The sequence below is a fragment of the Suncus etruscus genome, chromosome 13, assembly GCF_024139225.1.
Source record: "Suncus etruscus isolate mSunEtr1 chromosome 13, mSunEtr1.pri.cur, whole genome shotgun sequence".
NCBI lineage: Eukaryota > Metazoa > Chordata > Mammalia > Eulipotyphla > Soricidae > Suncus > Suncus etruscus.
The window spans coordinates 30,381,800-30,408,748 of record NC_064860.1 but is presented as its reverse complement, the minus strand read 5'-3'; the positions used below and the strand labels follow the sequence as shown (position 1 = coordinate 30,408,748).

The 26,949-nt window shown below is 38.0% G+C and overlaps 1 protein-coding gene and 1 pseudogene across 1 annotated transcript in view; one reads left to right on the top strand and one right to left on the bottom strand.

Moving 5' to 3' along the window:
* HCLS1 (hematopoietic cell-specific Lyn substrate 1) overlaps window positions 1-19,280 on the bottom strand; it is a 41,987-nt gene extending 22,707 nt beyond the window's left edge. Inside the window, exons 1-3 of the mRNA XM_049785950.1 lie at window positions 19,197-19,280; window positions 18,577-18,650; window positions 795-924 (exon numbers count right to left, since the gene is read on the bottom strand). Of these exons, the coding sequence (XP_049641907.1) occupies window positions 795-924; window positions 18,577-18,650; window positions 19,197-19,280 (288 nt within the window). The remainder of the gene's footprint in view (window positions 1-794; window positions 925-18,576; window positions 18,651-19,196) is intronic.
* A 5,290-nt stretch (window positions 19,281-24,570) lies between these two features.
* Window positions 24,571-25,066, top strand: LOC126025770 (small nuclear ribonucleoprotein-associated protein N-like; annotated as a pseudogene).
* Window positions 25,067-26,949: the final 1,883 nt, after the last annotated feature.

The following is a 26,949-nucleotide window of genomic DNA, read 5'->3' as shown; positions in this document are numbered from 1 at the left end:
TGCCAGGTGTGACCAAAAAACAAAAAAGAAAGAAAGAAAGAAAAAGAAAGAAAGAAAGGAAGGAAGGAAGGAAGGAAGGAAGGAAGGAAGGAAGGAAGGAAGGAAGGAAGGAAGGAAGGAAGGAAGGAAGGAAGGAAGGAAGGAAGGAAGGAAGGAAGGAAGGAAGAAGGAAGGAAGGAAGGAAGGAAGGAAGGAAGAAGGAAGGAAGGAAGGAAGGAAGGAAGAAAGAAAGAAAGAAAGAAAGAAAGAAAGAAAGAAAGAAAGAAAGAAAGAAAGAAAGAAAGAAAGAAAGAAAGAAAGAAAGAAAGAAAGAAAGAAAGAAAAGAAAGAAAGAAACAAAGAAAGAAATATTTAAAGGGAGCAAATTTTTCAGGGGTTACTCCTTGTTCTGCATTCAGGAATTACTTCTGGAAGGTCATGGGGACCATATGAAATGCCAAGTATTGAACCTGGGTCAGTTGCATGCAAGGCAACAGCTGTACTATCTTTTGTACTATCATTCTGGCTTGAGTAGTAAGTTGCTTTAAAGCATATTTTTTTATTTTCTATTTTTGTCTCCTATCTATTTGATCTAAAAATGTCTCTACCTACTATAAGACAGCCCATCTAAATTGTTCACTCCTGTTTTTCACCTTTATATATGTGTATTGAGATAAGTGGGAACGTGCAACCAGTTTATAGTTCTTCTCGTTTTGTGCCAAAGGGACATTGTTCTCTTTAGAACAATGTAAATCATAAATCCAATAACTGAATGTGTTATTTTCCAAGAAAGTAAATCTCTTCTTCTAACTTACCTTGTCCATTCGGTCTCTTTCCACCCCAAATCGACCTCCATAGCCATGGGATGCTTTGGGACCTGATTCCATCTCCTTCTTCTTAAGAACATCATGCTCCTCTGATACTTTATTTCTCAGCTGATGGATACTGAAAGTAATCAAACAAAAGACTCAATTGAAAAACTAAACTCTTGAAATATGTTTCAGTTATATCTTACAATAACCTGAGTCATTAAAATATACCAGTTACAGATTTGCAAGTGGGAAACTGCTGTGACCTGCATACATTAGGTTTAAACTCTCCATATGCATCAGTATTTTTTTTAGTCTATTATTTTGCCACTAAATAATTAACTGATATTCAGCCCTATTTCTGGAAAATAATATGGATATTCCTCAAAAAATTGAGGAAATATGGAAATTGAGCTTCCTTTTGATCCAACAACACCATTCATGGGGATATACCCCCCTAGGACCAAAATAAAACAAAAATGCCCTCTGCACTCTTATATTCATTGCAGCACTATTTACGATAGCCATAATCTGCAAACAACTGACATGTCCAACAACAAAAGCGTGCCTAAACGGGACTGGAGTGATAACACAGTGGTAAGGCTGTGCCTTGCACATGGCCTTGCACGTGAACACATGCCTTGCATGTGGCCAATACAGGATGGACCCTGGTTTGAATTCTGGCATCTTATATGATCACCCGAACCTGCCAGGAGCAACTGCTGAGTGCAGAGCCAGGAGTAACTCCTGAGCACTGCTTGGTATGACTGAAAAGAAAGAAAGGAAAGAAAGAAAGAAAGAAAGAAAGAAAGAAAGAAAGAAAGAAAGAAAGAAAGAAAGAAAGAAAGAAAGAAAGAAAGAAAGAAAGAAAGAAAGAAAGAAAGAAAAAAGAAAGAAAGAAAGAAAGAAAGAAAGAAAGAAAGAAAGAAAGAAAGAAAGAAAGAAAGAAAGAAAGAAAGAAAGAAAGAAAGAAAGAAAGAAAGAAAGAAAGAAAGAAAGAAAGAAAGAAAGAAAGAAAGAAAGAAAGAAAGAAAGAAAGAAAGAAAGAAAAGAAAGAAAGAAAGAAAGAAAGAAAGAAAGAAAGAAAGAAAGAAAGAAAGAAAGAAAAGAAAGAAAGAAAGAAAAGAAAGAAAGAAAGAAAGAAAGAAAGAAAGAAGAAAGAAAGAAAGAAAGAAAAAGAAAGAGAAAGAAAGAAAGAAGTAAAAAAAAAGAAAGAAAAAGAAAGAAAGAGAGAAAGAAAGATAAAGAAATTGTGATACATCCACATAATGGAATATTATGCAACCATTAGGAAAAATGAAGTCATGAAGCTTGCTTATACATGGATGGATATGGAGATCATTATGCTGAACCAGAAGGAGAGGAATAGACCTACAATAGGCTCAGTCATCTGTGGGAATAAGAAAATAAAAAGACAGTATGGTAATAAGATTCAGAGGCAATAGAGATGAGGGTCAGGAGGACTGATCCATGATAGGAAGCTTACCACAAAGCATTGAGCACAGTTAAAGTATAGAAGGGTCGACTATGACAATAGTTAGAATTGATTACTCTGGACAAGAAGTGAGTAGTAAAAAGAAAAGAGAGAAAGAGAAGTAAAATACCTGCCCAGAAGCAGGTAGGGAGTGTGGGTAGAAGGGAAAAGGGCAGCAGAGAAGGTGAGAGGGAGACTGTTGAATTAGTGGTGGGAAGTGTGCACTGATGAAGGTTGTTGTACATTGTATGACTGTACTCAATCAGAAACAACTTTATCTTCGAAAAATAAACTGTAGTATGAACAACCTTATAACATTGGAATTTAAATTATAAAGTTAAAAAATAAGTGGATAGGGAATAAATGAAATGCATGGCAACCCTCATTAACCACAGTGTCAGGGGAGAGAGAGAGAGAGAGAGAGAGAGAGAGAGAGAGAGAGAGAGAGAGAGAGAGAGAGAGAGGAGAAGCAAAATTTCTGCTCCAGAGACAATGTGGGGGTGTGGGAGAAGGGTGATATACATTCTATGACTGAAACCCAACTATGATAATTTCTGTAACATATAGCTTAAATAATGCAATTATTTAAACAAAATATTTGGGACACAGGACACCTCTGTGCCTAAGTAGAACACTCAAAGAGAAATTCTGATTTTTCTCTTCATTTAATCTTAAATATGCAGGTAGAGGTATCTCTAATTATCTGTAAGGTCTGTGGATAAGAAACAAGAGTTTGACATTAGTACCAAGTGACAATCACTATTGATAATTGGATATAAAGGCCCCTGGAAATTTTTAGAAGTATTAGAGCAAGAGAACCATAAATTAAAATGTTGTTTTCCTGCAACAAGAAACAGGAATAGGGAACTGATATTATCTTGTTAGGCATCACTAATTCTGAAAAACAAAACAAATAAACAAACAAACAAACAGGCTTCAGGTGGAATGGCTATCTCACAGCACAGATTTTCCTCTTTAATGAATCCATATGAAGGCTTGTAGGATATTCTTACTAAAGGTCTTGCAAGACGACTTCTCAGCTTTAGTCATGGTTAATTTTAGAAATCTGACTTTGGACCAGAGGAAATGAAGCTAAGTGCTGGAAGAACCCTCTGTTCCCATGCCTGCTCTAAAGCATCTGGCAACAGTGAGGGCAGATACTGTTACTCAACAACATTAATACTTTAAAAAAGACTGCAGCCAAAAAAAATCTCCTGGTTCTAAGAATGTGAAAATAACTTCTTGATATTACCCATATTCAGACAAAAAATGAAGAGGCAAAGCAGTGCCATCAAACTAAAATCAGTACAATTGTAATGGTACTATGGTCACATATGTTGTATTTAGATTATAGTTGAAGCAAGATTTTAAAAGGGATTAGAAAATAAAATCGAAAAATATCCACTTAATGAATGACAGTCAGAGGATTTTAATAAATAATATAATTTCAATTAAATGTAACTGGGCTAGAGAGATAATACTGTGGTTAAGATACTGAGAGATCCGGGGCCGGGCAGTGGTGCTAGAGGTAAGGTGCCTGCCTTGCCTGCACTAGCCTTGGATGGACCGCGGTTCCATCCCCCGGTGTCCCATATGGTCCCCCAAGCCAGGAGCGACTTCTGAGCGCATAGCCAGGAGTAACCCCTGAGCATCACCGGGTGTGGCCCAAAAACCAAAAAAAAAAAAAAAAAAAAAAAAGATACTGAGAGATCCATGGGCCAATAATAGGGCACTAACCTTGCATTCAGCAGACCTGGGTTCTATCCCAGGCACCCCTATGATCCTCTGAGCTTGCAAGGAGTAATTCTTGAGAACAGAGGCAGGAGTAAGCCTTAAACAATGCAGGATGTGGCCCAAAGACAAAAACAAAAAGGTGCTGACAGATCTATATGTTCTATCTCCAGTACTACATGTTCCCTGAGCCCTATTAGAAATTATCCTAGTATGCAGAACTAGGAGTAATTCCTAAGCATAGCTGAATGTGGTACCAAAACAAAACAAACAAAAACAAACAAAACAGAACTAATAAAACAAAAAAGAAATAAAAGAAAAAAAGTAAAGATACACTTTTCAACAAAAGACTAACTTTTTGTCTTAACTCAAACTCTAGGACATACTTGTAGCCACTCTACATAGGCCTTAATAATGTTATTTCTTCATTAAATATTAATTGGATGTTATTTAAACTTTTCAGTAAAAATAGAAGATGATTAATGTGTAAAGGTAATAGCCTGCTAGAAGAGATAGAGAAGAAAGCAGAAAAATTCAAGGCTAGAACAATAAGACAGTGAGCAGGGCTCTTGCCTTGCTCGTGGCTGACCTGGGTTCAAGCCTTAACACCCCACAAGGTCCCCTGAGTCCTACCAGAAACGATGCCTGAGGGCAGAGTCACGAGTAAGACCTGAATATGCTGTGTATGGTCCCAAACAGAAACAAACAAACAAACTAAACCCAAAATTCACTGTGTTAAGTGGCAAATATAAGAAACTTCTGAAATGTTAAATTCAGCTGCCTGGTTTAACTTTAGAAATACTTGGAGGTTGATTGTTTTTGTTGGTTGGTTAGTTTGGTTTAGTCTTGGGGCTATACCTGGTGGCATTCAGGGGTTACTCGAGCTCAGCTCTGAGTTTAGAAATTACTCCTTACAGTGTCAAGGGACCAAATAAGATTCCAGTGTCAGCTGCATGCAAGGCAAATGCCCTACCCCTATCCTATATACTAGCATACTTCCTAGATACTTGGAAGTTATAAGGCAATGCAATTAATGGGAAGCAAATGAAATTTAGGACTTAAAAGATGAATTAAGAAAATGAACAGGGCCCGGAGAGATAGCACAGTGGCGTTTGCCTTGCAAGCAGCCGATCCAGGACCAAAGGTGGTTGGTTCAAATCCCGGTGTCCCATATGGTCCCCCGTGCCTGCCAGGAGCTATTTCTGAGCAGACAGCCAGGAGTAACCCCTGAGCAACGCTGGGTGTGGCCCAAAAACCAAAAAAAAAAAAAAAAGAAAATGAACAGATATTTTGTTTTTATTACAAAAGTAAATCATAGTCTATGATTAATATAAAATATATTAAGAAAGAAAAGAAAGAAAGAAAGAAAGAAAGAGAGAGAGAGAGAGAGAAAGAAAGAAAGAAAGAAAGAAAGAAAGAAAGAAAGAAAGAAAGAAAGAAAGAAAGAAAGAAAGAAAGAAAGAAAGAAAGAAAGAAAGAAAGAAAGAAAGAAAGAAAGAGAAAGAAAGAAAGAAAGAAAGAAAGAAAGAAAGGAAGGAAGGAAGGAAGGAAGGAAGGAAGGAAGGAAGGAAGGAAGGAAGGAAGGAAGGAAGGAAGGAAGGAAGGAAGGAAGGAAGGAAGGAAGGAAGGAAGGAAGGAAGGAAGGAAGGGAAAGGAAGGAAGAAAGAAAGAGAGAAAGAGAGAAACTAGGAGGAGTCTGTCTAGGTGTTATAAATTTCCCTTTAGAAGGAGAAGGTGGAAAATAAGGGGATCAGATATGTCAACTATGTGATGCATTTTCTTTAAATAAAAAAATGTTTTAAAGAAAAATTATATCAGACTTTAAGATTCTATTCATGAATTTTCATATATAGGAAATTCCTGGAAATCTACACATACAAAAAGTAACATACATTAAGAATATTTGGATACATTAGTACAACATCAAAATCAAATTTATTTCTTTATAATAGCTGTAGAATTTTGAGATTTAAAACTGAAAAACAACACTAATATCCACATCAAATAGCCTGAAATGTTTAGTATAAGATGTAATAAGACCCAAACACTAAAAAAACATTCAGCACAAATTAAAGAATGGCTAAACTAATGGATAGATTAGTTATTCAACAGTTTTTAAAAACCTCAAAATGAAGATAACATCTCTTTTCAGAACTCAAGGCATACTAAATAATTATTGGGCCTATAAATTCATTGCAAACAATCAAAATCCAAACAGACATTTAGGTAGTAATTGACTAGCTTGTTCTAAAATGTTTCCAAGCATAAATTCCTGAGATATTTAAAGGCTTTATTTTTTATTGCCTTTTTTGTTGTTGTTGTTGTTGCTACTGTTTGGAGGACACACTTGACACTTTTCAGGGATAGTTCCTGACTGCACTTCTGTGTTCATTCTTGGTGGGACTCAGGGAACCATGAAGGATGCTTGTGATTAAACCTGGGTCAACCACATGCAAGGCAGGTACCCTAGCTACTGTACTATTATTCTGCCCCCTCTATTAATATTTTTTAACATTTATTTACTTTTGTTTGAACAGTAAAGCCAGTATTATTGCTTCATATGTGCAGTGCTGCTACATCATGGCCATCACCAAAGTACTGTATTGAGTCCCTCCAATTTTTTTGTTTGTTTGTTTGTTTTGGTCCACACCCTGTGACACTTAGGGGTTACTCCTGGCTATGCACTCAGAAATCGCTCCGGCCACACCCTGTGACACTTAGGGGTTACTCCTGGCTATGTGCTCAGAAATTGCTCCTGACGTGGGGGACCATATGGGACGCTGGGGATGGATCCCACGTTGGTCTGGATCAGCCGCGTGAAGGCAAACCCCCTACCACTGTGCTATAGCTCTGGCCCCGAGTCCCTCCAGCTTTTTGCCAAGTTCCTCTCTCCTGCTCCACCACTTCTCACCCCAGCACTCATATATCACAGTTTTATTGACAATCTCTGGTTGTTTCTATGGGGAATCATCTAATCCCTTGTCTTGTTTCCTTCTACTTTGCAAATAAGCAATGTCATTTGATGCTTAAAAAGTTCTTTTAAAAGATATAAAAGTTAGAAAATTACTTGATTCATGACATTAATCAGTAGTAATAGTTTGGTATGAGTTAATATAGACTCATAGGCCAATAAAGCAGACTACGAATAGATCCAGGTGTTTGCGGTCAAAATCCCCCAGAGATAGCTCAGTGACAAAGCAGTTGCCTTGTAAATATGAGGTTATAACTTAGATTCCTAATACTGTTCCACACATACCAAACATGACCCTCACTGCACGGCTGTACTGTTATCAGGCAACAGCAAATTATTTGGTCTTCAACATCTCAGTAAAATTTGTGAAAACACCACAACTAAAGATGTGACCCCTGGAAAGCTTATGTACGAGTATGGCAAATAATCTCCTATAAACACTATAGTAAAAAATGTGTGAACACCACAAACCCCACTCCTGGCATAAAAAATACAGAAATAGGGGAAAAAGGAAAAAAAAGGATAGGGAATTTAAGGCAAACACAAAAGCAAATAAGTCAGTAGGGTGGTGGGATAATGAAAAATGAAATTCAATTTTTTGCCTGGACATCTATATAAAATTTAATTTTAAATCGATCATAGGTATAAATGCAAATAAAATTATGAATATTTGACAAAAATATGAATAGTTTAAAAACAATATGGAAAAAAAGCATGGGGAAGAAATCACAATTTGAGGTAGGTTAAAATTAATATTCTTACTGTGATCATTATCTCAGTGAAAGGCATTTTATTAGCTTAGGTTAGAATCCCTAATAAGAGTGTTGTTTTAAAAAAATGAGGTTGTTTGTTACCATCTCAACAAAATTCTCTTCCAAATTAATTCATTAGACAATCTTTTTGTTTTGTTATACCCAGCAGTGCTCAGGGTTTGTTCCTACTTTGGTGTTCAAGGGCTACCCCTAATAGTGCTTGGGGGACTGTGTGTGATGCAGGGGATTGCATCAGTTCTGAAGCTGGCCATGTTCAAGGCAAGTGCTTTAATCCCTATACTATATGTCCCACACTGGACACAGCTAAAACCTGGAGATACAGGCTCTGATAGGGTCTGGGGATTATTACAGAGGCCTGCAAAAATCTTTGCACACCAGACACATGGGTTACTGAATACAGGTAAGGGACATTATACATAGTTCATTGGGAACATGTTTGAGGGAAATAAAACTGAGGAGGCATTTGTTTTGAGGTGTATGTTGAGGACCATGTCTTGCGATAACTCCACTCACCACTCATCTTGGCTCTCAAAGCAAAAATCATAAGTCCTTATTGTGTGCCTCCTTGGGGGAGGGGGAAGTAGTGAGGAAGGGTTGGGAGTTGGCACTACACCTGGTGGTGCAAAAAAATGTAAAATAGTTTTATTTACAGATAAATAGTGCAAGGATTAAGGAGCTGATTTACATCTTTCAATCATTGGTACTGGATGTTCTTCCCTAAGCACCACCTGAAGTAAGACTGGGCATTTCTGGGTATGGCCCCCCAAAACCTCCAAAGAAATGAAAGAGACACAGAGAAGAGATACCTGGGGAGATATTTAGTTGAGATTTGGTTAAATTCCAAAGAGAGTGAGTGTACCAAAAATCATTAAAGAAAAAAAAAAGATTTGCGGTTGACACTGGCAATGGGATTGGTGTTGAAATATTGTATGTCTAAAACTCAACTGTAGCTAACCCTGTAAATTATGGCACTTTAATTAAAAGTTTTTAATAAAGGATCAGGGATGTGGCTCAGTGTTAGAGGACTTGGATTCAATTCCATCATCTTATGATAGCACCAATTCCTTCAGGTATGATACAACTCCCCTCAAGACAGTAAATAGACACTTCAAAGTGAAAAAATATTAAGATATATGAAAGGAATATGAAAAAAAACTAATCTGAGAAAAACACAAATTATGCAATGGGTTTGTACTTAGGTTATGTTTACAGTGTTTTGTTTGTGTAAAAGGGCCACACCCAACTGTGTTCAGGGTTTACTCCTGGCTCTGCACCCAGGGCTTATTTCTGGTGGGATTAGGAGACTCTATGGGATGTCAGGGATTGACTTCAGGTAAGTCAAGTGCAAGGCACTTGCCTATATCATTCTTTTTTTTTTTTTCTTAATTGGGTGTCCTGCCAAGCAGTAATTGCCTTACTGAAAAGAACACATTTAAAAGATAGGAATGACCTCTAAACTTCTCCTATCTCCTTCATGTATTATTCTATTTCTATATCTCTAAAAGAGGTCTCCATAGGCTTGTCTCCCTCTCTAAGAAATATGGCAAGTAGGGATGAATACTCTCAATAATGGGTCTGACTCTTCCAAGGAGTCAAACAAAGAACAATTTAAGGATGGGGTGCCTATTATTAAATACTTGGCCCATAAATACTTTAACAAAACTTGTCTCTGTTCCAAATCTTCTAAGTTAAACAGATACTGATGCAGCCTGGGTTGAACATTCCATTTGACTTTCACAGAGGGTTCATGAACAGACCCCTTCTTTTTTTTTTAGAGAGCTTTATCTGCAGTCTGAAACTTAGACCACTTTTAGAAACCAGGTGATGTCTTACCCCCCAGTCCCCCATTACAGTTGGAGTCCCCTACTGAAAAGGTTCTGGTATGATAGGGACAAGGGGAACAGACAGCACAAGGTCCTTAAGGTCCTTAAAATAGAAATAATTTGATATATAGAAGGTGGTTGATAGCTGATAATTTGGTGACCTAATGGATACAGACACTAAAAGAGAAGCATCTTGGCGTCCTCTTCATCATTTTAATGGCCCACATTCTTGGAGCATAATAGAGAAATGTTCACCAACCCACCTTTGTTAAAAAGGTATAACATAGGAAGGAAGTCTTTCTCTGGAATCCTGCTTTAGGAGATCCCTGCCATAATCTGGGAGCTTCTCCGTCTTAGTTTCCCTTCCCTCCTGTTTACCTAAATAAAATCTTTTTATTGAAAACAAAAAAATATATAATTAAACTCATATACACAACTGGCCAAAATAACGTATTGAAGTTAAATGTCAAACAATCTGCTTACATTTCTATAAAATCATGGTAGTAACAACATTTATTATAAAAATTATTTTGAAAAGACCCCTAGAATTTTTGCCTGGCCTATATTGTTCAACAAATGTTAGCCATGAGAGTATTATGATTGTCATAATACCCTAGTAAGATAAAGAATCTAATCTCCACTTATGACTGATAAGTGAAAAATGATAAAATCCAACTCTTCATTTCATTGATTTCTTTTGATAGCAGTGCTAAGACAGTTTACTAGATCATCAGAATTCTGCTTCAATACTCTTGGTATAAAATGTAAGCGCAGGAAATTGGACAGAGTCAATTGAGGAAAATATTTTATTATAGATCAGTAAAGATCTAACCCAAAGACTAAACTGGTTTCAGAAAACCCCCAAAACATTCTTATATAACAGCACTATTAAAAGTAAGGCCCACAGGGGTAGCTACCATATATACTTGAGTATAAGTTGAGTTTTTCCGGCACAAAATTTGTGCCGAAAACCTGAAACTCGGCTTATACTCGGATCATACAGGTTTTCATATATACGTATGAAGATATGTATATATTCATATATGGGTGCCCGTGTACCAAATCAAATGCACGTAATCTCCAGTCATCTTCTGCCATCTGCTGGAGGGGGCGGTGCTTCAGCTCATTCCACAAGTTGTGGCTGAGCTGAACTGAACTGAATGTCACTGAACTATTTAACCCACGATATTCTGCGCTTTGTATGAGACCGACAGCAGTGATGATGATATCTGCAAACTCAGTGATGATGACAATGTCTATGCTGATGCATCAGAAACAACTGAAGCTCTGTTTGGACATACAGATGATGATCATGATGAGGAATCCAGCTTTAAAAGATTTTAACCATTATGATTTAGCTTGACTACCTATTACGCTATGATTTTCTGAACTTTATTTAAAGTTTTTTTTTTGTTTGTTTGTCATTTTTGGGTCATACCCGGCAGCACTCAAGGGTTACTCCTGGCTCTATGCTCAGAAATCGGCCCTGACAGGCACATAGGACCATATGGGATGCTGGGATTCAAACCACTGTCTTTCTGCATAAAAGCCTTACCTCCATGCTATCTCTCTGGCCCACTTTATTTAAAGTTTTAAAGTTATTGTTGCTATTTTACAGTTTTTCTTTAGTAATCAATATTGAAAAACATTTAACCTACTGATTTCTCAATTACTGTAAATGTTTTGGGTATATATTTTTATTTTTGAAATTTACCAGTGACTGTTGCATTTTTCACCTTGGCTTATACTCGAATCATGAAGTTTTCCCAGTTTTTAGGGTAAAATTGGGGGATTGGCTTATACTCAGGTCAGCTTATACTCAAGTATATAGGTATTTCTATTCCATAATAATATGGAATAAAAAGTGAGAGTACACTTCAAATATTTTAGAGTAATTTGACATGATAATTTGATCCTTGCTACATCTAAATATAAAAAGATGCATTTACATTCTATTTTCACTAATTTTTCCAGATTTTTTATTTTTTTATTTTACTAAAGCATCAGTCTATGACAGATTTCAAAAGATACTCTCTTTAAACAAATATGAACAAATCAAAAGAAAACCCCAATATTTTCATCTTCAGAAGGTATTATGCTAAGTGAAATAATTCAGACAAAGCAAGACAGATACTGTATGATTTCACTAGTTTGTAAAATGTAAATAAACAAAAAAAGTGAATAAACAAAGCAAAACAAAAAATATCACTTTGGTTATCAGAAGGGAAGCAGGGAGCAGGATGAATTGTGGGAAAAGGTTGAATTAATATGGTGCAGGAAAAAATTCAACTTTTGGTAACAAGTATAAAGAAATACATGCAAGATGGGTATATGTCTGCAAAGCTGAACTCTATATTAAGTTTTGAACTAATGTTACTTCAGTTAAAACACACACTTTCTGGGGCAGGAGAGATAGCATGGATGTAAGGCATGCAGAAGGCCGGTAGTTCAAATGGCATCCCATATGATCCCCCGAGCCTGCCAGGAGCAATTTCTGAGCATAGATCCTGGAGTATCCCCTGAGAACTGCCAGGTGTGACCCAAAAACAAAAAACAAACAAACAAAACACACACACACACACACACACACACACTTTCTGTCTCTCACACACACCTAGTTATTTACCATAGCAAGTTTTAATTGCAGTATCCTAGAATAATAAGGATTCTTCAGTGGTCCAGGAAAAGACAGCAAATAGCATGAGTAAACAAGAATGCAGGAAAAAATGGAAAAAAAGACCAGGTCTTTTGAAAATCAAGCATTTTTTAGCACACACTAACCTGCTTAAGGTAATCTGACCCAAGTCTCCTCTATACAATACATGTAGATGGGCAAGGTCTTTTGAATGTTTTGTCAAGCATACTTTCCATACTAAATTTACTTAAAACAGGCCTAAAATAGAAAAATCATGATGGGGGAGGAGATAATGAGACTAGTGAGAACTATAATTACTTCCTATTTATGCTTTGAGTCACCACAGCTCTTCGGCCAGTTCCCCTCTTCAACTTTCTCATCCATGCAAGGGCCTTAATGAGTCCATTCTGACCTAGAAGATGGACTCAATCCACTAGTCCGCTAGCCAGGGAGAACTCCATAAGAACTTTACTACTGAAATATCTAGAAGTATTTTACTCTGGTCCTCTTGGGGGCCTTTTTGATACTAATAGGAAGACTGAGGCTCACACAGGAAAAATGATTTGTGTAAGGTAATCTGGCTTTTTTTTTTTTTGGCAAAGAAGGGTTATACAACACTATAATTTGGGCAAATGGGATGGAGGTAGGTTTTTGTGTAAATGTTTCTACCATTTATTTTGTTATTTGTAGATCCAATTAAAGTAATAAGAAAACATCCAGAGTTACCACATTGGAAAACTTTAGGAGATCCAAGTCAGGTAATGTATATTTTGGATCATGCAGCACAACAGTGTAAGTAAAAGTCATTTTAAAAAGAAGGAAGGGGGGCCGGGCGGTGGTGCTGAAGGTAAGGTGCCTGCCTTGCCTGCGCTAGCCTTGGACGGACCGCGGTTCGATCCCCCGGTGTCCCATATGGTCCCCCAAGCCAAGAGCAACTTCTGAGCACATAGCCAGGAGTAACCCCTGAGCATTACTGGGTGTGGCCCAAACCCCCCCCCCAAAAAAAAAGAAGGAAGGAAATACACTTAAATATTTATATTACATTTTAAATAAGGAAATATGATGAGTCTATAGTAACAGGAAACAAATAATACCAGTGAGCTGCTAAGAAGTGCTGAGCTTTATATATACTGCTCACTGAGCTCTAATCATATAACAGCAGTCTAGCCAATACTATCCCCCCTTGATTAATAAATAAGATTCAGAGATGATAACTGCCTATTCACATGGTTAGTAAAGGGAAAATTACGAATTGAATCTATCTAATATCCATGCTCAAGCTTTTTCTATAAGATCATAATAAGAACCTTAAAATACTTTACTCCTCATATACATGAGGCAGGTTCTAGAGTGAGGAAAAATAGAATAAAGTTTGTATTCTGGTCTTAACAGTTCTCAGAATAATGAAGCTGAGAAAATTTGATCTAATTAGGCTTAGAAAAGGAAAGCAGTCAGAAAATATTTATATCTCAGGGCTAGATAATACAGCTAGTAGTGTTTACTTTGCTTGGGGTCGACTCAGGTTTGATCTCCAGCATCTCTTAAAGTTCCTGGAACCTGCTAGAAGTAATTCTTGTTACATATCCAGAAGTAACTGAGTACTACTTGGTGTGGCTCAAACTCCCCCACTTGCCAATGTCTTTTTTTGTTGCTGTTGTTGGTTTTGGGCCACACCCAACTGCACTTAAGAGTTATTTCTGACTCTGCACTCAGAAATGGCTCTTGGCAGGCTCAGGGACTATATAAGATACTGGGAACTGAACCCTGTCTGTCCTGGCTTGACAGAATGCAAGGCAAATGCCCCACCACTGTCCTATCACTACGGCCCCCACTTTTCAATGTTTATTGTATCTCAGTATCTACAGAGGAGCATAAAATAATTTTTCTGGATAAACTTTATATTTTCTCATCGCTACAAATGTTTCTGGAATTGTTTGATTTATTAAGAATACAGTAATAACAATTAAGGTACTCATTTACATTTGATTAAATAATGACTATGATGTTAAGTATGACCAAATTGTTTAGATAAGTTCTCATAAAACATTGATTATATAGTGTGACACATTTATTCTTTAGGAGAAAATGAAGTGATTAGGTAAAAACACTATTTTAGTTGTAAATTTATAGTGGAGCTATAGTTTTATACTGCATTATTTTTGCTGACTTGTATGAATTGTTTAAATTCATTTAAATTTTGTACTTGTTATAACTATATACTTGTTATAACAGTATACTGTCAGTTATGTTTATCTTGCTATCAGTATTTGATTTCAGGTTTTCCAAAACAGACAGGCCTGGTTCTATGATCCTGAACAACCCATGAAATAAGATGAAGTAATAAACTCATACTGAATAAAAAATATATTCCATACACACAAAAGAATAAAAATAAACCCTGAATCTGTTTATAATTTCTTTCTCTCTAATGGTATCAGAATTTTTTTCTATTAATAATCATTTAAATAGCATGGTACTGGAATGAAGACAGACCTTCAAATTAATTGAATAGACCTGAGTATTCAAAGAATGATCCTCATACATACAGTCGATTATTTTTTGATTAATTGGTCAGCCACATGCAAAAAAAGTGAGCACAGATCTCTATCTAACACCATGCAAAAAGGTCAAATCAAAATGGATTAAAGACTTTGGTATCAGACCTGAAACTATAAGGTATATAAAGAATACATAGGCAAAACACTCCATGGCATTGAAGCTAAAGGCATCTTCAAGAAGGAAACACCACTGTTCAAACAAGTGAAAGCAAAGATAAACAAATAGGATTATGTTAAACTGAACAGTTTCTGCACTTCAAAGGAAACAGTGGTAAAAAAAAAAGTTACCCATGGAATAAGGGAAACTATTCGCAGGACACTCATCAGATAAAGGGCTAATATCTAAGATTTACAAAGTGCTGACAGAACTTAACAAGAAAAATATCTAATTCTATCAAAAAATGGGGAGAAGAAATGAACAGACAATTTTTCAAAGAAGAAATATAAATGGCCAAAAGGCACATGAAAAAGTTCCCCACATCACTTATCATCAGGGAGATGCAAATTTAAACAACAATGAGTTACCATCTCACACCACAGAGCAGGCACACATCACAAAGAACAAGAACAATAAGTGCTGGCAGGGGTATGGGGAGAAAGGAACCCTCATTCACTGCTGGTGGGAATGCCATCTAGTCCAGCATCTCTGGAAAACAATATTCATATTCCTTAAAATCTGAAATTGAGCTCTCATATGATCCAGCAATACCACTGCTAAGGATATACCCTAGAAGGATACAATACAATAATGCTCTCTGCACTCCTGTGTTCATAGCAACACTATTTACAATAGCCAGAATCTAGAAACAACCCAGATGCCTGATAATAGATGAGTGGCTAAAGAAACTGTGGTACATCTATGCAATGGAATACTAAGCAGTTGTTAAAAATAAAATCACTCAATTTCCAGTTTTTGGAGGAATCTCCATATTGCTTTCCAGAAAGGTTGAACTACTTGGCATTCCCACCAGCAGTGGATAAGAGTTCCCATCTCACTGCATCCCCGCCAACACTGCTTGTTCTCATTCTTTGTGATGTGTGTCAGTCTCTGTGGTGTGAGGTGGTACCTCATAGTTGTTTTGATTTGCATCTCCCTGATGATTAGTGATGTGGAGCATTTTTTCATGTGCCTTTTGGCCATTTGTATTTCTTCTTTATCAAAGTGTCTGTCCATTTCTTCTCCCCATTTCTTTTTGATGGGATTAGATAATTTTTTCTTGTAGAGTTCTGTCAGTGCCCTGTATATTTTAGATATTAGCCCCTAATCTGATGGGTATTGGGTGAATAGTTTCTCCCAATCAGTGGGTGGCTCTTGTATCCTGAGCACTATTTCCTTCGAGATGCGGAAGCTTCTCAGCTGAATATATTCCTCCAAAAACTGAAAATTGAGCTCCCATATGATCCAGCTATACCACTTCTAGGAATATATTTTAGAAACACAAAAATACAATACAAAACTCCCTTCCTTACTCCTATATTTATTGCAGCACTATTTACCATAGCAAGACTCTGGAAACAACCAAGATCCCCTTCAACAGATGAATGGCTAAAGAAACTGTGGTACATATACATAATGGAATATTATGCAGCCGTCAGGAGAGATGAAGTCATGAAATTTTCCTATACATGGATGTACATGGAATCTATTATGCTGAGTGAAATAAGTTAGAGAGAAAGAGAAAGACAGAGAATAGCCTCCCTCATCTATGGGTTTTTAAGAAAAATGAAAGACATTTCTCAACAATTTTTAGAGACAAAAGAGAGGAGGGCTGGATGTTATAGCTGACCTCATGAATCTCACCACAAAGAGTGATGAGTTTAGTAAGAGAAATAACCACATTGTGAACTATCCTAACAATGAAAATATATAAGGGAAGTGGAAAGCCTGTCTAGAGTACAGGTAGGGGCGGGAAGGGGAGGAGGGATATTTGGGACATTGGTGATGGGAATGTTGCTGATGATGGGAGGGGCATCATCTGATATGATTGAAACCCAACCACAATCATGTTTGTAACCAAGGTGTTTAAATAAAAAAATATTTAAAAAAAAGTTAATTGGATAAAAATTAAATTTGAAAAAAAAATGAAGTCATGAAATTTGGTAGTAAATGGATGGATATGGAGACTATTATGTTGAGTGAAATAAGTAAGAGGGAGAGATAAACACAGAATAGTCTCACTCTTATGTAGGATTTAAGAAAAATAAAAGACAGTATAATAATACCCAGAGACAATAGAGATGAGGGCCAGAAGGACTGCCCATGATAAGAAACTTATCACAAAGTGCAGTTAGAGAAATAACTACACTAACACTATCTATGACACTACACTATCTATGACAATGATAGAGAAAGAGAAATAAAATGTCTGTCTCAAAGTCAGGAAGGGGGGGGAAGAGGGAAATGAAAATGATGGCAGGAAAGTTGCACTGGTGAAGTGGGGTGTGCATTTTATGACTGAAATCCAATTTCAAACATGTTCATAACCATGGTGCTTAAATAAATAAATTACATATTAACAAAAAAGAAATTTTGTGCTATTGTACCTTTGCCTTCCCCCCTTGGTATACATTTAGCCAATAATCTTTAAAACCCCTAGCCCCCTACTGATTTATAAAATAGTCTTAGTCTGTTTTCCTAGCACCTAATTTCTCTTATTATCTTATCTCTTATTACCATTTGTAATTTTTAATTCTGTCAAGTAGACAAATGCAAGTTTTTATTTTAAAAATCATTTAGGCCAATGTGGTGAAACAAACAAAAAATAAGAACTGAATTAAAAATAAAAGAGCAGTAAGCTCTTCTGGGCAGGGACAGTCATTCTTATCTTTTTCTTCATCCCAAATTTAAGAAAAGGACAGGTTGCACCCTTACTCAGGAACCTTTAGCTTAGATTATATTTGCAGATATGATGGCCTTAGGGAATTATCCCATGAGGAAATTTATTGATCATTCTGGCATTACCTGTCGATAATCTGCCCTTTCTAAAATTGTATTTCTTTTATCTTTTTCTATAAAAAGTGCTTCTTATGATCATTCAAGAAAGAAGATTTATTACTTAAGACATCTTCCTACATCTGGCTTGTTGTCCACAACTTTTTTTCTGTAAGCCATCATTTTGTCTCAATTGGACCTCAAGTGGCAATGGAGACAGACCTTCATGATTATAATGGAGGCCAATATTACCTTTTTTTGATAGCCTTTATCATAATAATTTATAGTTATTTATTGTAATCCTTTACTGAATTCTCATCTTTAGCCTGAATATAAATTTGTTTATTTATGTGGATAGGTAATAGGTAGTGATAGAGATAATGTCAGCACTTGAGCTACTTCCTCATGGAATCCCTCATGTCTTACTGAAAGAAGAAAGTTAATATAACATATACAGTTAAGAATTAGCAATAATCGTTCAAAGTAAAATAAACAATAGGGTTTAGGGGTAAGTGAAACAGAAACATAAAATAAAAACAGTTACACACAAGACAGACAAATTCAAGAAAGCAAATATAAAGACATCTAAACATGAATGACCTTCTCTCTTTTCTTCCTGTCCTATGACCCTCCAATTCCTTGGACTCTATCCGCATTCCTTTTTTTGTTGTTACTGTTTTGTAATAAAAAGGAGGAGGAACTTAGGGTTACACCTGTCTCTGCACTCAAAAATCACTCCTGGCAGGTTCGGGGGACCATATGGGATGCCAGAGATTGGACCTGTGTATGTCCAGGGTTGGCCGTTTGCAAGGCAAGCGCTCTACCACTGTGTTATCACTTCAGCCCCCTACAGTCCTTTTTAACTCCCAATTCAGTCTATTTGGCACCTACTTGATGTGTTCTGCACGTCCAGAGCCTTCGATTGTCTTGGCTCCCCACCGTTGTTCTTTTTCAGAGATGTCATTCTGCAAAAGACCAAACTCAGCAATGATTGCAAGAAATATGCACATCAAGAAAGGCTCTTTAACTGACACACAGGCCTTCTATGTCCCCATATTTTACTTCCTTTAGTCAGTATCTTAACTCAGACACCACTCTGTTTTCCAGTGGGACTCTCATGTTAAAATTAATGATCTATGAAACCTTTCTTTTCTAATCTGTATCCCTTACATTTTCCCCTTTAGATCTTCTTCAATATCCTAACCCCCTAAAATTACATATGTTCTGTCCTGTCTCAAAAGCCATAGGAGATCAACACTCCATCTATTTCTCACTTGCAGCCAATCATCGTGTCAATCATAGCACCTGCCTCCTTTCAAGCTCATGCCTGTGCCACTCATGACAGCAAATTATCCTCCCAGTCAGCCCCACCATGAAGGCTATCTCAGTCCCAGCTGCCCTTTTGTAAATTCCCCCCAACCTAAGTTAATAAGGTGCTTCGGATGCTTCCCTCCAACCCCAAATCCACACCCCCTCCATAACTATCATAGCTAAATTATTTATAAACTCACCACAAAGTCGGGATCTGTGTCCCAGTCATCACCCTGGGTCTCCACGGAAACAGATACATCATGACCTACTACAGATTTCCACATCTGAGGATGACAGAAAATAGAAATTACTATGGGGCCAGGAATACGAGGAGGGAAAAAAAGAATGCAGAAGTTAATGATGCAACAGGCCAATGTTTCTTACCATCTTACTAGAAAAAAGAAGAAGCCTAGACAATGGACATTCAAATTTTAGGAAAATCACTTAGTAAAGAATGGAAACTTATTAATATATACCAGCGCTTCTAAATTATTTTCTGTCATGCCCCCCTAGGAAGAAGAAAACATTTTTTGTGTCCCCTCTGTGCAACTGTAAATAGTATCTTTAGTAAAAAAAAAAAACTTTAACCTGCAAAACAAAAATATATAAAATAATTTGAGCTGATTTTTTAATCAGAAGTGATGTCTGGATTAATGGCTACAATGAGCACGTTTTGCAATGCATAGCTTTTCGAAGCGGGGTTTGAAGCGGGACACAGCAACTCTCAGATCCAGAGACATACAGGGACATAAAAACGGGGCTTAGCTTATTATGACAGTGTTTGCCGAGGTCAAATGCGCCCCCCTTTATGGAGTCACGTGCCCCACTATTTGCGGACCACTGATATATACCAACATGAACTGAGACCACTGAAGCCTGAAGAAAGTCAGTGTTAGAAAGACTAAATAATCTGATTTTCAAATAGTTGGGATCAGGCTCTCATATCAACAGGTAAGTCAGTTAGTGACTTAGAGTTGCAATCAGTGAGGAAATACTAGAACGTCCTTGTTATTATAATATCACTTCACTCGTATTTCCACATAGGACTTTTTTGAGAACTGTAAAAAGTATGAAGTGTTTCAACCCTTGTTAAAGTGAACATTTCTAAACCTGGTTTTACTCTATCGAGAATTGTTCAACTCTAGGGCAAATTATACACTACCTGCACTAGACACTGGTCAGTGCCAGCTAAGGCCAGTAGCTATATCTGTGGTAATTCCTATGCTAACCATTGTCTTACTAGGAATAGTCATTTCTTATTTATGTTAGATTTGATTTGTAAAGAAGATGACTGGTTCAAAAAGTAGCATGCAATAAATTCCTCATTTTTATAAACTAAGGAAATGTTAAAGAAATACTTTACAGTACACTGGTTTGAAAAAGCTTCAACTTGTTATTGGACATTTCCAATTTTCTGTTGCCCCTATCAATGTGAATGAGAGAAGTTGCATAGTAATCTGGCATCTGTAAGATCTTGAATCTTGGTAGGAAGAAGAAACATCAAGTAATACCTATCGTGGTCTCCACTAAGACTTATTGACCATGAAACCATTTCTTGCTAATTCTTTTACTTATCCCTCTCTACTCAAGCACCTCATCCAATGGGTGTCCTTCCCCCATTAATATACACTGCATCTTAAATAGGATTCTCTTACAATCCTTTAGGACTCTGGTCTTTCCATCCAGCTTTGGTTCTCTGGTTTTCCATTTTCACTTGAAAATGCTATCTTTCATCATGATCTTTGAAAACCCATTGAAAATAAGTCAAGGAAAAGATGGCAGTAAATTGGTTAAAGTTACCCAAAAAGGATAATGGCAAAATATTAGCTGGGTCAACTGCCCTATGCCATAAGCCACTGTTTATAATAGTTGTCTTCTATTTGCGGCAACAATTATAGACATAAAGGGAGTAGGTAGACAAAACCTATGGTCTCAGTTTCTGAGCTGTTCTGAAACAAGAAGGACCTCACATAGAAAATTGGCAAGAAGTTTCTGAAAGAATTGTCAGCAATAAGGAAGCAATGAAAGCCAAAAGTCTCATTTTTTTCTGTAGTTCCGCTGAGCTGCGGCCTTATTCTCCTATAAGCATTTCACTCTCAGATAATTTTTAAATAAAGAGATGTGTTTTCCTTCATACAGAAACAATTTAGCAGCCTTTCCCAATCGAACCAAAAAGGGCTGTCTGGAGGCAAGAGACTGGAGAGAAACCTGTGAGTTACTGAAAAGTGATTGGAGTGACCTCTCCAAGGCTCTCCTTAACTCAAAAACCTTTTAACCTCAATAAAGTATATGGAGTGGAAGACAGACAACCTGGTAACCACACAGCTGTTACTAAGCCTGGAAATCTGAGTAAGAAAAGCAACTTCAGGAGAGTTTAACTTTTCTTTCAGGTACCACAGTCTGTAAATATTAAAAATTCATTGAACGTACCTGATACTATTTTTTTCCTAAATAGATTTCTACAAGGTTTCCTTCATTTGTGACATTCTGGGATCCTGTGCTTACAGACACAAGCCCTAGTTGAATTATTGTGCCTTCATCAGCCCTTCATTTCTGCATATTTAAAACTACTTCCTGATATGTTATGTCTTCTATGTGGGTTTCCTGTCTTTTTAGACCAAAGGCTCTCAAAGGCAGTGACATTGACTTTATCTACTAGGGTTTTCCTCCCAACTCAGTACCTAGAATCTAAAGACTTTAAGGGTGATTTGCCAACAGAAATTGGGGGTCTTATATGGCTACTGAAGCATATTGCTTGGGTTCCAATCTCCCTCACCACAGTTTCCATCTTCAGATACTAGTTGAGTAACACACACTCAGACTATATGACCATAAAAGGTCAAAAAGCCTTCTAGCAGAGATTAGCTCTTCTCACCAAGGACTCACCAAGAACTCTCTAATAGAATTCTTACATTAGCATTTGCTCTATGCACTCCAAGTGCTCCAAGTACTCACCTCCAACAGAGCAAGCGTCTGCTCTTAGCTGTGCTCTCCTACAGGTCTCCTTCTCTGGTTGCTGCCACTTCAGAGCAAGTGACTAAACTGCAGCTTCAGTTCCGCATTCAGGTTTTCTGTCAGTTCCTGTCACCCTGTCCTCACAACTACTTCCTGATGTTTGAGTCAGTTTCTTCTGCTAGAGCATTTAAAAACTATAAAAATTAGAAGCTTATTTCTCTAACAAGTTTTGAGGGAAGTCATAATAAATACTGCTCTTACTCTTGAGTTTTTAATCTGGTCAGAGAAGCAAACCATTCAAAAATTTACAGAGGAGAAGGGGGGCATTGGCAGTGGGAATATTGCACTGGTGAAGGGAGTGTTCTTATTTTATAACTGAAACCCAACTACAAACATGTTTGTAATCATGGTGCTTAAATAGAATATTATTTTTAAAAAAAGAAAAAACACAACTTAAAGAAGCATTTGTTGTGTTCAACCCGGACCAGCTCCATAGACTATTTTCTCGAACAAGATGTAAACCAAGCTGTGAAAGATTATGGCTACACTGACCCATGTAGCAAAAAATAATGGCCATCTTGGGAGAAGAGGGTGGGCCAAACCCCTGCCCTGCCAAAGCTACATTTGCTGCTTCTATTGCCCAGAGTTACCACTTCCTCAATAGCCCTGCTTCATCATTGATCCTCTATTATGTCCCTGATAGGGACATTGTTCTGACCATACTTCAATATTCTGAATTTTGGGTTAATATCACTAGGGTTTGTTTTTTTTGGGGGGAGCAAGTTTGGGTACTCTCCCCTTATATATTCCTTCTTCAGGAAGTCTGGCAACTGAGTACATGCCCTTAAAGTTTGTAGTTTTAGTAATAGTGCCTTGAAATTCTGAACAACTGCATTTGTTTGATGCTGTAATTTCTAAAGGAACAACCCAAAGTAACAGAATGGACAGCTAACAAGAGCTTACTGAACTTTATGCCATTGTATTAATGATTTCATTGAAGATACAATAATTTTCACAAATGTGCTTGCTACTTTAGTTTTTTTTTCTCCTCCATTTTATTTATTTTTCAATAACTTTGCTTTCATTTATTTGTAAACAAATGTATTATGATCAACTCTGTCAACTATGTGATGTATTTTCTTTAAATAAATGAAAATAAAAGAAAACTGGAGAAACCGCTAGTGTTAGTTGTTATTTTTCCGTAATACTCTTATGAACAAATATTTGGTCCTCATGTGTTTTGTATTTTTTGCTTGTGGGTTGATCATTTTGATTCTAAGTCAGGATTCTTGAGGTTGAATTGCAAGGTTCTTCTTCCAAATAAATTGTGCTTAATTTTACCAGATTCCTGGGAGCTCTGCAGGCCTAGTTGCTTCTGAACTAAATGAAAAGAAGTTTTTCTTTAGGGCCATAAAATAGTAAATCTACATATAATTTTTTTAATTATAAAACATAAAAGGGACCAGAGAAGTGCCTGCTGGCTCAAGTGGGGAAAGGGGCTGGAGATAAAGCATTGGTAAGATGCTGCCTACTTTGTGTCTATACCTTTTTCTTTCTTTCTTGTACCCCCTCCCCCCACCCCCCACCCTCCCCCCACCCCCTCCACCTCTAGCAGCTGAATTTCCATCTCTCTCTCTCCCTCTCTCTCTGAAACCCCTGGGAGGCAATGGCAGACCTCAGACTCCAGCAGAAATAAAATAGATGCTTAGTTTCTCTCCTTCTCTCTCTCAGTCCTGGGCTGGCAGTTGTTTCATGTTGGCATCCCTGGGTGAGCATCCCACCCAGGTGAGATCCTACCTGGCAGTGGGGCGTCATGGGACCCTATGAGCCTTGCAGCACCTGGCCATGGCTTTGGGCCTCTGAAGCATGCAGTACTGCAGCCCTGGCAGCGTTGGGTTTTTGCAAATGGTGTCTTTAACAGGTCAAGTGAACCCTGGCTTTTAAAAGGATGTCAGTAAAAAGAAAAAAAAATAATAATGTAAGTAAAAAAGATGAAAGGTTAAGAGTAATTGAATGAATGAAGAAAGAAATGAATGTCAGAAAAAAAATGATTAAAAGAGAAATTGAGGGAAAAAAAGAGAAAATATTTATTATATAGGTAAAAAAGAGATTTAGAAAAATCAAAGAGAAAATGAGCAAAATAGATATATTACATAGAGAAGAGCCCTCTGGGGGGGTGCTTTCAACTGCACTCTCTTCCTCTTTCCCTCTCTCCCTCCTTTCTTCGCCCTCCCTGGTCCAGCTCCCTCCCCTGTCCCGCCCCCTCCTCCTGTACTCTCTTCTCTGTCCCTTGATGCCCCAGGGGTTCATTGGACCGGGGAGAATAGAGCCAACTTCAGACTGCTCGGAGGAAGCCCGTTCAAGTCACCTGGGTGCCAGAGCAATGCAGCTTCGGTCTCTCCTGCTGCAGGAGGAGCTGCACTCGCGGGCCTGGATAAGGCTAGATTTAGTGGGGCGGGCGGGGGGGGGGGTCGCAGCCGGCTTGTAGGGGAACGTCGCAACAGCTGGACTTCGAGCGACGGACCCCGGCCCAGGCAGCTCTACTTTATGAAGTGTTTCTACTTGGATCCTCAAAACCTTCCAAAATATGTTTGGTGTGTGTGGGGATGAGGCTTCAGGATGTCACGATGGGGTGATAACTTTGCAGCTGCAAAGTATTCTTCAAAAGAACAGCGGAAGACTGGCATTGCTCGTGTTCCCCTTGCTGGGGCTACAGGAGGGCCTGCGGTTGGCAGGGCGGCTGGCCGAGGTGTCCCAGGTGGGACAATTCCTCAAGCTCCTGCTGGATTAGCTGGTCCAGTCCGAGTTTTTGGAGGGCCACCCCAACAGGTAATGACGCCACAGACACAAGGCACTGTAGCAGCCACAGTCAGTATTGCTGGAGCCCCAAAATTATATCCTCCAGGACTAGGGACACCCCCCACAACAGTGGGCCGTGCAACTCCGCCTCCAGGCATTATGCCTCCTCCCTGGTATGAGGCCACCTAGGGTGCCGCCTATTGGACTTCCCCTTACCCACTGTACCCCAATCAGCATGCATCCTCTACGAATGAGCCCCCACCAGCAGGAATTCGAGGTCCACCTACCCCCAGGAATGCATCCACCAAGACCCTAGAATTCTAGCAATGCTTCTTTGTCACTTTTGTCCTGCTTTGAGATTGGTGAAACTGTAAAGAGTGTTTTCGAGTTTTCTGTCTCCTCCCTACTGCATACTACTAGTTAATAAGTGGATAGGGAAAAGAAAACGATTTATTGCACAGAGAGAAGAGAGTTAGACATAGAGAAACAGAAACAAAGAAAAATTTAAATAGAGAATATTTGCTCCTTAGATAGATAAATAGAAATAGAAAGTAAAAAACTGATAACCCAGCAAATTGTCTCCTATCAGCAGGAAGCAGCCAGAAAGAATTTGTAGCCCCTTTTCCCTAAAGAATTAGAATTTTTTCACTTCGTTAGGTTAGGCATAGGCTTGATAAACAGTTACAAAGTTAAAGTTTTGTTCCTTAAATACTTTCATTTCTTCCCTACCACCTGTCTCTCCACTTTGGAGCTGCTGCTGCTGCTGCTGCTGCTGTTCCTCCTCCTCCTCCTCCTCCTCCTCCTCCTCCTCCTCCTCCTCCTCCTCCTCCTCCTCCTCTTCTTCCTCCTCCTCCTCCTCTTCCACTTCCTCCTCTTCCTCCTTCTCCTCCTTCTCTTCCTCCTGCTCCTCCTTCCTCTTCTCCTTCCTTCTTCCTCTTCTTTTTTCTTTTCTTCTTCCTCTTCTTTTCCTTCTTCCTCTTTTTCCTTCCTCCTCTTCTTCCTCTTCTTTTTTCCCTCCTCCTCCTCCCTCATCTCCTCCTCCTCTTCTTTCTCTTTTCTCTCCCCCTTCTTCCTTTTTCTTCTCCTCCTCTTCTTTTCCTTCTTTCTCTTCTTCCTCTTCTTCTCTTCCTCTTCCTCCTTCTTCCTCTCCTCCTTTTCTTCTTCTCCCCTTTAAAATCTTTTTTTGGTTTTTGGGCCACACCCAGCGATGCTCAGGAGTTACTCCTGGCTGTCTGCTCAGAAATAGCTCCTGGCAGGCACAGGGGACCATATGGGACACCGGGATTAGAACCAACCACCTTAGGTCCTGGATCAGCTGCTTGCAAGGCAAATGCCGCTGTGCTATCTCTCCGGGCCCTAAAATCTTATTGTACTTGAGGTACTGAAATTTATAATAGTAGTCATCATACTTTTCAAGCATACATCATTCCAACATCATGCCATCAACAGAGAATCTTCTTCCATCCACCTGGTGGCTCCCCAGTCATTTCACGCATATACGTTCAACTCTATTGACAAAAAAATCTATAGGTCCTTTGGCTTTGGCTATTGGTTGTACTCTCTCTATGTTTCTTTATATCCACATATGGGCAAGATTTATTTATTTTAAATAGTTTTTATTTTGATCAAAGTGGATTACAAATCTTTTAAAGTAGTATTTTAAGTACATAGTGACATTGAATCAGGGCATTCCCACCACCAATGTTGTCCTCCCTCTACCCCTGTACTCTGCATGCATCCTATATCCTCCTCCTTTGTCCCCGGGCTGCTAGTATAAGTAGTCCCCTTTGTGTCTAGCTTGTTGTAGATTGGGTATCGATTCTGTTGTCATTGGCTTTGGCTTTGGTGTTTAAGTCTGATCTTTTTTATTTATACTCAATGTTCATACGACTGTTTGGTCTTGGTACCCTCCATTATTTCTTCCTTGAACAAGATTGTTCAAGTTATGTGTTTGAAGGAAAGAAAAGGGGGGACAAAAATCAAACAATTAAAAATGGGAGAAGTTCTTCTAGAGGCTATAAATATCAATTTAAGAGAAAAAAGGGAATAGGAAGAAAAACATAACAATACAAAATAATTAAACAAACAAAAAAAAGCAGCACAGCAATATAGACAACAACCAAACAATAACCATGGCCCCAAAATAAAAACAAAGCAAAACAAAAAAAGCAAAAAAAAAAAAAAAACCCAAAAAACAAA